The 14949-nt window shown below is 43.2% G+C and overlaps 1 protein-coding gene across 1 annotated transcript in view; it reads right to left on the reverse strand.

Moving 5' to 3' along the window:
- FAT4 (FAT atypical cadherin 4) overlaps positions 1–14949 on the reverse strand; it is a 120313-nt gene that overhangs the window by 20946 nt on the left and 84418 nt on the right. Inside the window, exons 7-9 of the mRNA XM_064711586.1 lie at positions 14452–14632; positions 10899–11149; positions 4203–8552 (exon numbers count right to left, since the gene is read on the reverse strand). Of these exons, the coding sequence (XP_064567656.1) occupies positions 4203–8552; positions 10899–11149; positions 14452–14632 (4782 nt within the window). The remainder of the gene's footprint in view (positions 1–4202; positions 8553–10898; positions 11150–14451; positions 14633–14949) is intronic.

Here is a 14949-nt window from a genome sequence, read left to right on the forward strand (position 1 = left end):
AACACTTCCACTACATCCCACTCTTGGAACCTGTCTTCCTCTCGGCAGCAGTGCCAGCCTTCACTGCCTGTGCTCAGCAAAAACTTCAGAGTGTTGCTATGTTGATCCTCCCTGTTTCACTGCAAAAACTCACAAAAGCAGCCACAGTCTCCCAGACTTCTCCTGAACTTCATCTCAGCCAGGCTGTATGCACAAAGCAAGGGCTGATATTGTCTTAATGCTTCTTTCTGCATCAAAAATTAATTGTTTTACTTCTTACACCATATGTGTACGTTTAAGTTAAAAGTACAACATGAGCTTGCACAGAGGGTGTCCATTCTTGCATGTCACATATATCTTGTAATTTTACATCTCCCAGGACAGGAATGCACCAATCCTTAGAGGTTACTGGTGCAATTTAAAACTGTAGCAAGCCAGGACTTGGCTTTACAAACTTTGGAGTTTAACAGTTTGTGTCACCTAAGACTCATGAAAACCTCTTGTTTTTCACGCCTGTTTTACTTTTTCTTTTGTTTAACCTACAGTTTGCAAGCAGCTCTTGCATGTGAGCAGCAGCTCCCCATGTGTGACTGCAAGCAGGGTGGAAATGGAGCGCTGGAGGATTCCTGCGGTTAATACGTCACTTGTAGATGCACCATAAATCCAGGAAACTTTTCCAGTGCCTGAATCTAATTATGCTTTGGGGGTATTTATTTATGTTTTATTCTCTAATGGGCATGACTGAAGGATGAGCTAACTTTTTTATGTGAGATTTTGCTATTTTCTTTGTTTTCAATTTATGGTCTGTAGTAGAGGTCTTTGACTCATGGAGGAGAGCACATAGGAGGAGTGAGACAGATATGCTTAAAATAGCTCAGTGATGCTGCTCAGTTTTCACAAAATCAAGTGCAGCTAAAAAGGCTTACTCAGATTTTTGCAGTTCAATCTAGCTAAATAGTCTTCTTTTTCCCAGCTAACACTAAAGCTGGCGCATTTGCTGAGTCAGCAAGAGAATATGGATCTTTATTTCAGCTGCACTTACTTTAACCCATGAATAACAGCATCCTCTTTATGCTTAACTGTTGTTTGAAGAGCTCTTGAAACCAATAGAGGCATGTTTAAAATAACAGAATTATGGAATCATAGAACAGTTTGGGTTGGAAAGGGACTTAAAAACCATCTTTTTCCAACCCCTCTATCAAGGACAGGGATATCTTCCATGAGACTAAACTGCTCACAATCCCATCCAGATTGGTCTAGTTGAAAACTGAATTTAGTTGAGTTTATAGCTCAATTCTAGGCTGAAATTCTGAAAGATGCAAGGTATTCATTTCTGCATCAGAAAAATCTTTTTCTGAAGACCGTGAAAATGAGGAGAATGCTGGATAATTGGTAACAGACAGCATTCAACATTTATCATCCATCACCTCCAGCTGATGTTATCACAGGCAGGGGCTTATGCAAAAATCTAAGTTCCTCAGACTTATTTTTTTTTTGTTAATTGAAAAATGTAACAGGAACAGATACCAGCTGAATGTTCTTCAGTTAAGATTTCAGCTGATTTGGGAGTTTTAGTTTTTGTGGTTCTCTGTGTCCATGTTTTAAAGTGGTTGTTCTAGCATTCTAATCTTGCATTTGAAACAACTTCACAACCATACATTCCTTCATCTTAATGAATCCTGGAAAACAGGAAATGAAGGGTTCAAAGGAAGGGCAGACAACTACTGTAAATCACCAAGCATATTCCCTCCAGAAAGTGATTATTTTAAAAACAAAATCTGTTCATCATTAAGAGATATAATTATAACAGATTGTTCAAACCCTAATGATGTTGCTCTGAGGTAATCAGTCTTTATAATCCTATCCAGTGAAAAAAATGACATTACCTTTTGCAGTATGATGAAGTGAAATGCAGCTGACAAAATACAATAAATCAAGGAAAAGTAAGACATTCAGTTTTCAGGTACGCCATTATAAAGGTCTACAGCTCATGTATTCTAATTTACAGTGAACAGAGAGTCTGTCCCAGAAAGTTCTAATTTCTACTTGCATGCACTACCATGTAAATGTTATTTTTTTTACCAGGCGTGTAAATTCAATTATGAGACTGTATTTTCATTCCAGCATAGAGAAGCAAAACTATGTATATGGGGAACTGAATTAGAAATCCACTATTTTGGATGCCTCTGTTTTGTTGCTGTTGAGGCACTCAAGGCCTATATCCATGAAGAAACAGTTTAAGGCTTTATTTTTACATCTACTGTGGCTATCTTTAATCACATATGAATGCAAATTAAGAGCTCAAGCAGCTGTGCTCTCTTTCTGTTGGCAGTATAATAATGACATAATAGCCTCTATGTCAAGCATTCTCAAACAATCAGTACACTGACATTTGTTTGCAGAACCTATTGAATATTTAATTTGAAGGATTTCAAATATGCTTTTGCAGACATAAAATGTCTAAATATACTGTGTGATAACTGTGATCTTATCTAATAAGCTCTGTTGATATTAAACTCCAAAGATATTTTGTCTTTTAATTACACTGGTGCCATTTGTTTTCTGTCTTGATCAATTAATCTCAGGACACTTTAATAACTCTTGATTCTGCAATGGCCAACTGATTAAACAACATCTGACTCCCAAATAGAAATGTCTGCCACAGTGGCAGTCTATTTTAAGGTTATTTGTGTTGACAAGGAGTTTAAGAAAGCTTCTATCAGATGCCACATTTAATTCTTGGCATGAAAGAAATCCAACACTTCAAACTCTAAGAGTCTCTCATCACATTCTCTTAGCAAAAATACTCATCTTTTTTTTTTTAAACTTGTCACATGCACGGCTTGATATTTAGCTGACATAAGGGTTGAGCATTAATATACAAATTTAATACCAGAAGAAATCAGCTGGATGCTTCATAAATGTTTCAAATTACAGTCTAGAAGCATACACTGTAGTTTGCTGCTAGAGTTAATGAAGTGTTTCGCTTCACTGCAGCAGCAAACACATGCCCATGTACTCTCTGGTGCTAATGACCTCAAGAGTTACAGGGCATAAGTGCTCTAGAATCATTTTGCCATGCTCCTGGCAAAATAATCTGATATGCTAATACAACATGAAATAAAATCCTGGATTAGTAACTTAATTAGAGCTGCTTGTCAATTAACAGCAATTGCTCCTGACCTGAGGCTCAGGAGCACATTAGTGAGGTTCATGCAGAAGATCTCATCAGTGTCCTTGATACTGCACTGAATATGTATCCGCTGCTGCAGCTGTGATTTAAATTAAGTAATTAAACCTTTACTTTGAAATTAACTTCTCCTCATTTTCTCCCGCACAGACCCACTTCACCCAAAGGAACAGAGGATCCCTGGATCCCTCTGTGGGTTACAGGTGAGCTGTGGTGGTGGAAAGTCCCACACCAGAATGGACAGAGCTGGGCTCAGCTGGGCTGCCCTGGGGCTTCCTCAATGCAGAAATGCTCCTTAGAAAAGGCACTGAAAATCTTACCTAAATCTCCTCTAGTTAGATTTTTTTTTACCTGATTTCTAAGAAAAGCGGCTATAAGCACTGGATAAAATTGCTCAGACCTCAAATATCCTACTCACAGCAGAAGCACAGATTAGTTTGCTTTACTGGGTTACAACACTGCTGTGTTTCAATGTGTAATGAATATCAGAGAAAAAATACTCAGAAGGGGTAGAAATGCTGCAGACATTTCTGCGCTTAATGAAAAAAATAAATTACAAAGGAACAAAATACAGAACAGAGGGGTTGACCATTTTGCCTGAATTCTGTTTTTTTCCCATATTCTTCATCTGTTTTCTGTCCTGCAAGTAATTTGGGGCAGAGGCTGATTTTCTTGCTTGGCACACTTCTAGCAGACTTGAAATGCTCCCACAATATGCATAACAATAACATGTACAGCAAAATCATACTGAAGCATTGGAAATGGTTCTCACACGCTTAAAAAAAATTGAATAGCCCTTGCAAAAATCTTTCTGTTCTAATGCAGATCAGGTAAGTGAGATTTACCTTGGGAGAGAGCTAAAATAAAATAATATTGCAGGCACCTGGGTATTCTGAGCTTTCACACTATTAATACCTCATTTTGCATGATCTCTTCATCTAGGGGGATGCTTGTATTCAGCCAGTTTTGGGCTAAGAAGGCACTCTTGCCATCTTTTCTGGACTGTAAGGAACATAGAGGAGCAAACGCGTACCTGTGTACCCGGTTTTACAAACACAGTTGAAGCTCCCTGGGAAGTTCTGGCAGGCAGCACCGTTTTTGCAGGGGTTGGAAAGGCACTCGTTGACGTCCCTCTCGCAGGCCATGCCAGTGAAGCCCTCGGGGCAGCTGCAGGAGAAGCCCCCCACCAGGTTGTGGCAGGTGCCATCGTTGTGGCAGGGTGACGGCAGGCACTCGTCGATGTCGCTCTCGCACAGGCTCCCCTCGTAGCCCGGCAGGCAGCGGCACACGAAGGGCCGCAGCGGCTCGTTGGCCACCACGATGACGGGGACGCTCTCGTGGGTCCTCAGGGTGGGGCTCACCGCCAGCCTCCTCAGGCAGCTCCCCCCGTTCTGGCAGGGGCTCTGCAGGCACCAGTCGTGGTCCACGGCCTCGACGCGCACGCCGCTCTGGCGGAAGAGCACGTCCCTGATGCTCTCGAAGAAGGTGGCCACGCCGCTGGGGCTCACGTACTGGTTGTTGCCGCGCTTGACGGCCGCCATCAGGAAGGTGTGGTTGCTGTCCTCAGAGAGGCCGTAGAGCTGGACGGCCGTGCCCAGCCCCGTCAGCTGGGAGCTGGCGATGCGCAGGAAGGGCAGGTAGTGGTTGGTGAGGAAGTCGCGCACGCTGTGGGCGCTGAGGCGGAGCAGGACGCTGTTGTCGATGGTGGCGTTGCTGAAGCCCGCAAAGAAGACGCGGACGCTGCTGGTGACGGCTCCGTGCAGCCCATCGTTGCTGAGGACACCCAGGTCAAACGTGCCATCTGTGGACCTCGCCTGCGAGTGCAGCTCACAGGTGCCCCCGGGAATGCTGAAAAGGCTGGTGACTCCTGAGGTGAGGGAGCACTGGAAGCTGTCCAGCACATCCGGATCCTGCGGCTTTACGTTGCCCAAAATTCCACCTGGGAAGAGGTTGCCATAATAATGAACAAAGATTTCTACTGTTCTGGGCTGCGACGGGTTGTCGTTTTGGTCTATTACCTTGATCTGCACAGTTCCTGTGGAAGACATCTGAGGAATGCCAGAGTCTCTGGTAATCACCGAGAGGTAGAAATCGCTGATTTGCTCCCTGTCAATCTCCCTCGTCGTTGTCAGGACTCCAGCAGTGCTGAGGCTGAAGTAGCTGGTGGCAGGGCCCGTGCTGAGCAAGTAATACGTGAAAGGGCCTTGGTTGGGAGGGAGATCGGGATCCGACGACTGCAGCGTCATCACCAGAGTTCCTGCGCGGTTGTTCTCCAGGACTTCTCCTTGGCTGGTGGACAAGGTAGGCCCGTTGTCGTTGATGTCTTCCAAAGTTACCACCAGGGAGGCACTTCCTGTCGCCGATGGTGTTCCTGAATCGATGGCCAGCACAGAGAGGTTGTAGACAGGCAGCGTTTCTCGATCCAGCTCGGCAGTGACTGTCACCTGTCCCGTCTGTGGGTTGATGGAAAAGGCGCTGTTCTCGTTGCCAGACCCGATGAAATAGGAAAACCTGCTCCAGCTAGGGACAGAATCTGAATCAAAGGCACTGACGAACGTGACGTGGGTGCCTGGAGGAACACCCTCGCTGATCCGTATATTGTAGGCTCCCAAGGTAAAAACGGGAGGATCATTGGCATCTAGGATTGTGATATTAACAGTTACTTCATCTATATCTGCGCCACGAATGCTCCCCAGATTTTTTGCAAGGACTTTCAAAGAGATTCGTTCTTCTTTTTCTCTGTCAAGAGGTCCTGAAACGTAGATCTGGCCGCTTTTCTCATCTACCTGGAAGCCCTTTTTTCTGCTGTTGCCAAAGATGAGGTAGTGGACTTCTCCATCAATGCCCAAATCACGATCACTTGCAAAAACTTCACCTACAACAGTACCTTTGGGGGCTGCCTCTGAAACCTCAAAATAATAAAGCTTGGACACAAAACGAGGCACGTATTCATTTGTCCCTTCTAACTGGATGTTGACAGTAGCAAAGCTGCACCTCTCTTCATCTGGAACATTAAAAGCCTTTACTGTTAGATGGTAACTCTGCTTTGTTTCATAGTCTAGAAACCCCTGGGTGGTGATGGTTCCCGTGTTGGGGTCGATGACAAAGAGGTCACTGTCTGAGGACTGGATGGCATACGCAATCACAGCGTTAGACCCAGAGTCAGCATCAGTGGCATTTAAACAAATAACAGTTGTCCCACTGGGGGCATTTTCTAGCACGGTGGGAAAGTACTCCTCAGGACTGAATGCTGGGGAGTTGTCATTGACATCAATGACATTAACAGTGACACTGCAGTAGCCTGTTCGGGACACCCATCCTCCATCCGTGGCAGTAACAACCAGCTCGTGCTTTTGGTGTAACTCAAAATCAAGTGGTTCGGCTAGTGTCAGTGTACCAGTGGTGGTATTAATAGCAAAGACTCCAGCTTCATTACCAGAGGAAATATTGTAGCTGATTAATCCATTCATGGCAGCATCTCTGTCCCGTGCTGAAACCGTCCTGACCACCGCTCCAACAGAGTAGCTCTCCGGGATAGTAACGCTCATGCGGCTCTGGGAAAACTCCGGTGTGTGGTAATTTTCTTCTGTCACTACTATTTCAACAGCTACCTCAGATGAGAGCGGGGGATTACCCTTGTCCTTGGCTTTCACTTTAAACAGGAAGTTTTTGTTCAAATCAGCCATCAGTGAAGATGACACAGAAATCCAGCCTGTACTCCTGTCCAGTCTGAATTTATTAGTTTTGCTCTCATCAGAGATGAAGTACTCCACTTCAGAATTCAAGCCAAAGTCCTTGTCATCCACCGCAGTAACTTTAATCAAATTTGTGCCAACCCTCACATTCTTAGTGACAGGAGTGAAATATTTAGGGGTGAGGAAGAGCGGTGCGTTGTCATTGCTGTCTACCACGTTTATGGTGACGGTGGTCTCACTCACCAACGGGGGACTGCCCCGGTCTGACGATGTCACTATGAAGCTGTGCCTGTTGATGTTGACATTGCTGGAACCGCTGGAGTTTTGGTACCTTAAGTACTGCTTGTTGAAAATCTCTCCCGTGGTTGCGTTAATGCGGAAAAACTCGGACTGGGATTTTATGAAGTAGAAGACTTGACCATTGGAGCCTTCATCTGGATCGGTGGCTGAAACCTGGGTGACCTTTAGCCCAATCCCAGGAAGCTCGGGACACTCCAGGTAATAGGATGGTTTTGTAAATCGTGGGGCATTGTCATTGACATCCGTGACAAATATGGTGACGTCTGTGCTCACCGTCCACCCCGAGTCATGTGCAGAGACCCTGATCCTGTAGCGGTCAGTGTCCTCCCTGTTCAGTGGTCTGCTGATGGTGATGTCCCCAGTGCTGGGATTTATGGCAAACGGGAGACTTGTATCCCTTATGGAGTACCTGCTGACTGCATTCACCCCGATGTCCTCATCTGACGTTGTGACTCGTGTTACTGTAAAACCCAGAGGAGCATTTTCAGGCACAGAAGCACTGAATATCTGTGAAAACCTCGGAGCATTGTCATTTTCATCTAAAATATTAATGATAACTTTGACAGTCGTGCTCTGGAGCGGAGTGCCTTTATCTGAAGCTTTTATGGTTAGCGTGTACTGAGACAGTTTCTCCCTGTCCAAGGGCCGGATGCTTCTGATCTCACCAGTGGCTCGATTGATACTGAAACTGTTTTCGGTATTGCCCTCAATTATTTCATAATTGAGCTGTCCATTCAGACCACTGTCCCTATCAACAGCAGCCACCGTCAGTATCTTCCGTGGGGACAGGTTCTCTGCTATTTCTGCAATGAAGGGATCTTGCTCAAACTCCGGCACGTTGTCGTTGACGTCAATCACCGATACTTCCAATTTCTTGTAGGAGGAAAAGGGGGGAAAGCCCGTGTCCCTGGCCTCAATCCACACCACGTACTTCTGCACGGCCTCGAAATCCAAAGCCCGCCCGACAGAAAGCTGTCCCGTCACCTGGTCCACCAGGAAGGTGCTGCCCACGTTACCACTGGCAATGTAGTAGGACAAGGAGCCTCCTCTGGCTGAAGACCCAGAGATGGTGGTGACAAGTGTCCCGACTGCTTGGTTTTCAGGGAACGTGAAGGTCTCCTGCTCTGCCTGAACGCGAGGAAATTGGGCTTTGTCCACAAACCTCACAGTGACAGTGGTAGAGTCGGTCTTGGGGTACCGGCCGCCATCCCTCACGTGAACAGAAATGGTGACTTCGGACTCTCCCGCCAGTGGTTTTGCAGCCAGGATTGCCCCCCTTGCTGGATCAATGTGGAACTTCTCAGAGTTCTTCCCCACGAGGGAATAATGGAGCTCGGCGTTGGAGCCGGCATCTGCGTCAGTGACAGTCACCGCAAACACGAATGAGCCTGAAATGGAGAACAAAGCTAGGTCAGTCCTTTAATGAATGCACTCACTGTGAAAACGTCATGGCAGCCTTTCAGTCTGAAGCACATCCTGGAGCAGCATGCTCGTCCTCACACTGCCCTGGAAATGAAACTGCTTTTGTCACAAAAAAGTGAGTTCAGCAAGGGGCAGGTGGGTCTGTGAGTCCACAAGACATGCATGGAGCCAAAAAATGTTGAGTCGAAAAACAGGACACTGCATTTAGAGAGATGGACACACAGATCACAGAAACTGGGAAACAGACCGGCAGCCTTTGGAGGCCTAGCATCCTGCTTCTAGAACATTCCCACAGTAAAAATCATAAACCCAGTAAGACTGAACGCTATTTTGGTTTTTAAAATTACTCTTAGCTTGTTTATCCACGAAAAAACTTCACCCTGGAATTCAAGGACTATTAAGGTTACATAAGGCAGCATCCACGGATATTTACCCTACACCACTGTCCCTTGCAATCCCTTCTCTTCCTGCTCCCCAGGTGCTCCTTCTTTCTCCCCTCTAGCCCCTTACTTCTAATTTTCTAAGAGTATTCCAAGGACAGGTACTAAGAGGACTGCATTTTTAAAAACACATTGGTAAAATAGGAATACAAAACTATTGCACACTAGTACAATAACATGATTACACTCAGACTTTTCAGGTCTTTTGAATTTATGCTTGACTGTATGTGCACCATTTGTATTACCCTCTACATTTGCACATTTGCAAGGAGAACCCAGAGTGTTCTTCCTCACCAGATATTACAGATCTAAAGCGTGATATGCCTTTCAAATTTGACACTGTCCAACCAATTTGCAGAACACTGTTGATGTTTTACTCTTAATAAAATTTAGAAAACATCCAGTTTTGTATAAAAATCATGCTGTTTTCAACCTCTTAAGGGAAAATCATTTAGAGGCAGGAATGACTTTGACAGCATCCCTTAAAACTATACTTCATGTCACTATTTGTCATGTGCAGTGATTTGTACTCCAGGGGCAGGAATATTTAGACAAGAACAGTATTCAAACCCTTGTGAGAAATGGGGCAGGAAGAAATTAAGATTTTTTTTTGTGCTTCAGTTATTCAAAAAATATTAATATTATTACAAGTTCCTCTTTTTAAACTCGATTAAAAAATACCAAAAAGAAAAGGAAGCTTTAAATAAGAAAAGTGGATACATCCCTAGGTTTTTTGCTAAGTTTAAAACAGAGTAAACATAGCTTAGGTTTCTAGTCATAAAAGATTTCATACAAAAAGCACCCAAAACGATATTACCAGAAAACATCAGTTCAACCTATGTGTACCCCTTGTGAAAAGAATTTGAAGAAACATCCCAAAAACAACCAGGCAAAGGCACTAGTCTGATTACATGATGTTTCACCAATGCAATAATAAAACAATTTCATAATGTTGTTCTGGAAACAGAGAAGAATTGTAAACAAATTCATTCTTCCATAAAAAGGAGAAGTATTTGCAATTGTTTAAAATTAAGAGACAAAATCTGAGACATGGAAATAATCTTTTTTTTCTGTTAAAAGAAAATTTGTTTTGCAAACCATTTGTCATGGAATCCTCTCCGTAGGCATCACATACCCATGTATGTGTGTGTATGTGAAAACATGGAATATGAGCTGAACCAGAAATTAACTCCTGTGTTGAGTGAAGTAACTTTAATTTGGGTGTAGGCTCAAAGGAAGACTGCTTCTTGATTACTTTTATTTTATTTTACTTCACCACTTGGCTTAAGGAAAGACAACATAATTAACATCTGACATAGACACAGCATTTTTGGAAGAGGTTGTCAAAATCCTGTTTAGGAATTGCTCAGAGGAGACTTTCAAAAATAAAAACAGGCCATTGTCTTCCTAACTCTAGCAAAATAATAACTTTTTTGAGTGGCTGATCATTTACAGTATATGTACTTTATGTAACTACACAAACATAATTGAATTTGGATGGGAGGAACCCAATAGAAAAAATCAGCTAAACTGTGGATGGTAACTTGAGGTTTGTTATTCCTCATTCCCATGCAGCACAAAGACAATCCCAGGAAAACAGCTGCAGAGAAACATCTCAGAAACATTTCTGTGGCACAGCTGAGCATCTCATTAAGATGTTGCCCAGAGAAGCCGTGAATTCCTGAATCCCTGAAATCCCCGCATTCAGAATCCCTGAATTCTGAAGGCCAGGCTGAGTGGGAACTTGGAGCAACCTGATTTAGAGGAAGATGTCCCTGCCCATGACAAGTGGGTTACTACTCGATGATGTTTAAGGTCCCTTCCAACTGAAGCCACTCCACGATTCCCTGCCTACGGAGGCGCCAGGGTTACCTGAAGCGGTGGGCGACGGCACGTGGGTGACGTAGGGGTGGTGCTGGAACCGGGGCGGGTTGTCGTTCACGTCAGCCACAGCCACCAGCACGCTGGTGGAGCTGGACAGAGCCCTGGGGACGCCCCCGTCGCTGGCCACCACCACCAGGGTGTAGTTCTGCCTCGCCTCCCGGTCCAGGAGAGCACTGGTGATGATCTGGCCCGTGGAAGGGTTGATGGTGAATTGGGAATTGCCGCCCCTAAGCCTGTAGCTGTTGGACAGGAAAAGCAAGGGAGAAAAATTGGGTTAGTACTTCAAAAGGCAGCCTGCTTTTTCTATATTCTTTTCTATAACCATTTTCTATACTCTTCAGACCACCACACTGAGGGGTATCAACACAGACTGTCACATTTTCATCTGACTCTCCATCTGTCTTCACTGTTTGACTTTTTCAAATTTCAAGGCCTGTCCTAATCACATTTCTGGGGATTTCCAAGCATAGCTGTTTAACATAGATTTCCAACACATGAGCTGACTGAGCCTTTGGATATTTGAAAGATACCACTGGACATACTCTCAAAACTGCCAACTAGAGGCATCCTCTAGTGCTGATTTCCCTGGGCTAATGCATTAGCTGTTACTCCAAAAGGCTCACGTACCTCTTAAATGAACCTGCAGAATATAGTTAGAAAATACAAAAGTACTTTTTGAAGTAAAATGATGACAGCTTTACAAAATAAAATGAACATTTAATATCCATATTGTTCCCTGATACTTAGTTTTGCCATTCAAGATTTCAATGTGAATTTACAGCAACTCATAGCAAATTAGTAACCACAGAGCTCTGTTAACAGAGACTAACTGGGACCAGAGTTTAACCCTCAGACTGGTGGGTGTGTTTGTGTGTGCACACATCCCCATAGGATCTGATAAGAACTGTGTGCTCACTGCAGGTGTGTTGTAGGGGCTACCTCTGCCTTCCTACCACACTGAGTTTGTTCCCTCTCTTGGAATGCTTATCCAGCTTCTGTTCATACAGCAGGAATCTCAAAGATGTATTTTAAAGGTACTTGGCTAATATTACATTTTCAATAATTCAGATAATGGACTTTTGAGAAAAACAATGGAAACAAAAACTGGCTCAAATGAACAATTCTCATTTTCAATATCATAACCCAACACAGCTGTGGTTAGCACTGCTCTGCTACAGCACAGCAGCAGCTTTCCTGAGGTATGATTCTATGAAAGACTCAGAATAAAGTGGTTTTAATGAAAGAGATTAATATTCCTATCTTCACCTCTTTAAGACCAGAACAGGTTATGACAGCAGCAATAACAGTCCAGAAGCTGCACTGAGAGGGTTGAGAGCCAGCCTGTGTAATAAGCTGTGGCAACTTCTCCTGCTCAGTCATTAATCGCTGCACAACGCCACGAGCATGCTTTAATTGCTTAATTATGATATAATGTGATGGCCATATGCAATTATTCTCCAGCCACAGCAATGTGCACCTAGAATAGAAAGAATGTGCACAAAGCCTAAAGCACCACTTAGATGTCCCTAAACAGCAGCACCAGGCACATTTCATCTGTAATTTGCAGTGATTTAACCCTGAGTGGGGTACTGCAGAGAGACAAACTTTCTTTTCTGTGTTTCCACATGCTAGCACTGGAAAGATATCATGATTAATTTTTTTTCAAGGAAATAATAAAGACATATTAGATTTGTCATACCATATTCTGAATTGTACCTGCATGCAAACCAACTGGACAGTGTACGTGTCTCAACAGAACTGCAAAAAAATCCAAACTCAACCCCAAAAAAACTAAGCAAAACCAAAAAACCCTTGAAATTCTAATAGTGGCAAGTGGCATAAAAGGAATTTGATCCAAACACTTAAAATGTGAGCTTTTGACTCTTATGTCTACTGTCTTTAACAGGACTGCTCAAGTGTGCATTGCCATTTCCAACCCATCACCCTCCTTTAATGACTTCACAGGTTATCACCAGAAACAGGAGAGCAAGAGTTGGCGCACACGGACAGGTGACAGCTTTGCAGAAACTTAAACACTTCTTTCAAAACACAGCACAATTTTTGACTTTGCATGAAAATGTTAGCCAAGGATTTTACATATCCCTACTGGAAAGCAAAGGTTTAATTTTGAACCGATTCTAACCAGACAGAAAAAGAGTTCTGAGTGCTCAGCACCCCTGACACGACAGCCATACATGTTCTGCTCTTTCTGGCTTTCACCACTTTTGTAATACCAGCCATACTTTAAGATCCACTTTAAACGCTGAATCTGGACAAATTCTGTCCAAGAAAAACAAAGTCTGTTCCCGAGCCTGAAGAGTGTAAAGCAAAACCTGAAAACAATGTTTTAATAGCTACTTATGAAGGGAAAAAATATTGTTATCAACTAATTCTATGATGCGGTACTGAGTGAATGACAAAGACTAATGACAGAGATATTAAAACGATTTAACCACACTACAGAAATCCAAGAGCACTCTGATAATTTCTGATTACGGGACACAATCATTACAGTCATTCATGCTCTGCATGGAATTCTTTTTTCTAAAGGAGCTTGCCAGAAATAGTTTCTTAGACTATGAGCGAACAGAATTAAAAGCTTGATTGTTTCACAATTTAATAAATGGTAATTTTGGATGATTTTCAAATATCTAAAGATGTCTAGATGTCAAGCTTCTATTTCTGGCTTGTAGCTAGTTGGAAAGAAAATATTTCAGTATTTTGTAGACAGTGTTTTGCAACAACATAGTTCTGTTTTATATTACTTCCTTTTAAAAAAAGTGACACAGTGGTATTCTTATGCTCTTTGAAGAAGGAACTGAGGTGAACTAACAAAGGTAAACAAGGAAGCTACTTTTATATCCTGCTTTGTGAGCATGGAAACAGTGATGTTTGCAGTCACAAAAGTAAAACGTGGTAAGATTAAGAACTAATATAAATTCGCTTTGCATTCCTTTGGCAACGTATCTGTCCTCAGTGGATAACTTGAGCTTGTCACTGCCACTCAGCATCTTCGTTACTCTTGTCTGTGGAACTGGGAATGGCCAGTGTGCAGACCAGTGCCCAGTTAAGTTTCATCAACTGAGCCCTGTGCAGAACTGCCACATTCCAACTTTTTACTGGTTTTCTGAATGGCATAAGCTTTATGATTTACCTTGGGTAATTTTCATGCTAAACTGAAGGCATTAACTGACCAAAGCTTTACTCAAGGAGCACATTTGCTTTCAGTGAAAATTCCTCACTGCATTAAAAGGCGTGAATGCAGCAGCAAGGCAGGTAGTGGGTGAAACTATAAATTAAACTAGAGTGCTTTTCACTCAGTAAAAAAATAACTCCACAACTCTATTTGTTCTCAACATAACTCTAAAAGCCTACAAGCAACAAAAAGACAGATTTGCCCAAGTAATTTAGTTACACACACAAAGCTGTTCTATTTTTTGTCTTACAGCTTTAGGGCACGCTGGTGATGGACACTGGGGAAAAAGAAATCTTCAGGCAGGATATGAGGCAGTGTTACAGGGAGCAACAGTGATCGACCTACCTAATAACAGCATTTGTAGAAGCATCAGCATCCGAGGAGTTTACCAGCAAAATATCTGTCCCCGTGGGAGCATCCTCCGGAACAGTGGCAAAATACATGTTAAAGGCAAACGTGGGGACATTGTCATTGACATCATCCACTGTGACAGCGATGGTTCCAGTGCCAGTGAGGGCAGGAGATCCTGTGGGAAAGGGGGGTACAAAGTGCTAGAGGTTACAAACACCAGCATGCTGATTGGAGCCCTGCCAGCCCCGATTTGGAGCCGAGCGCTTGAGCGTGTCACAGCTCACAGAGCAAGGAAGCCAGCTCAACACAGACAACAGGGTCAGGTCTGTTTCAAAGTCATCTTGACATAAAGTACAAGTTGTGAAAGACACAAAAAAATAAAAAAGTTATTATTTTTCTTGCTCCATCTAATTCCAGAAATATTTTGTAATACAAGCTCAGTGGAAAAAGATGGTCTTGGAACTGCTCAGAAAGCCTTCCTGTAACAATTAG

This window comes from Zonotrichia leucophrys, chromosome 4 (assembly GCF_028769735.1).
Source record: "Zonotrichia leucophrys gambelii isolate GWCS_2022_RI chromosome 4, RI_Zleu_2.0, whole genome shotgun sequence".
NCBI lineage: Eukaryota > Metazoa > Chordata > Aves > Passeriformes > Passerellidae > Zonotrichia > Zonotrichia leucophrys.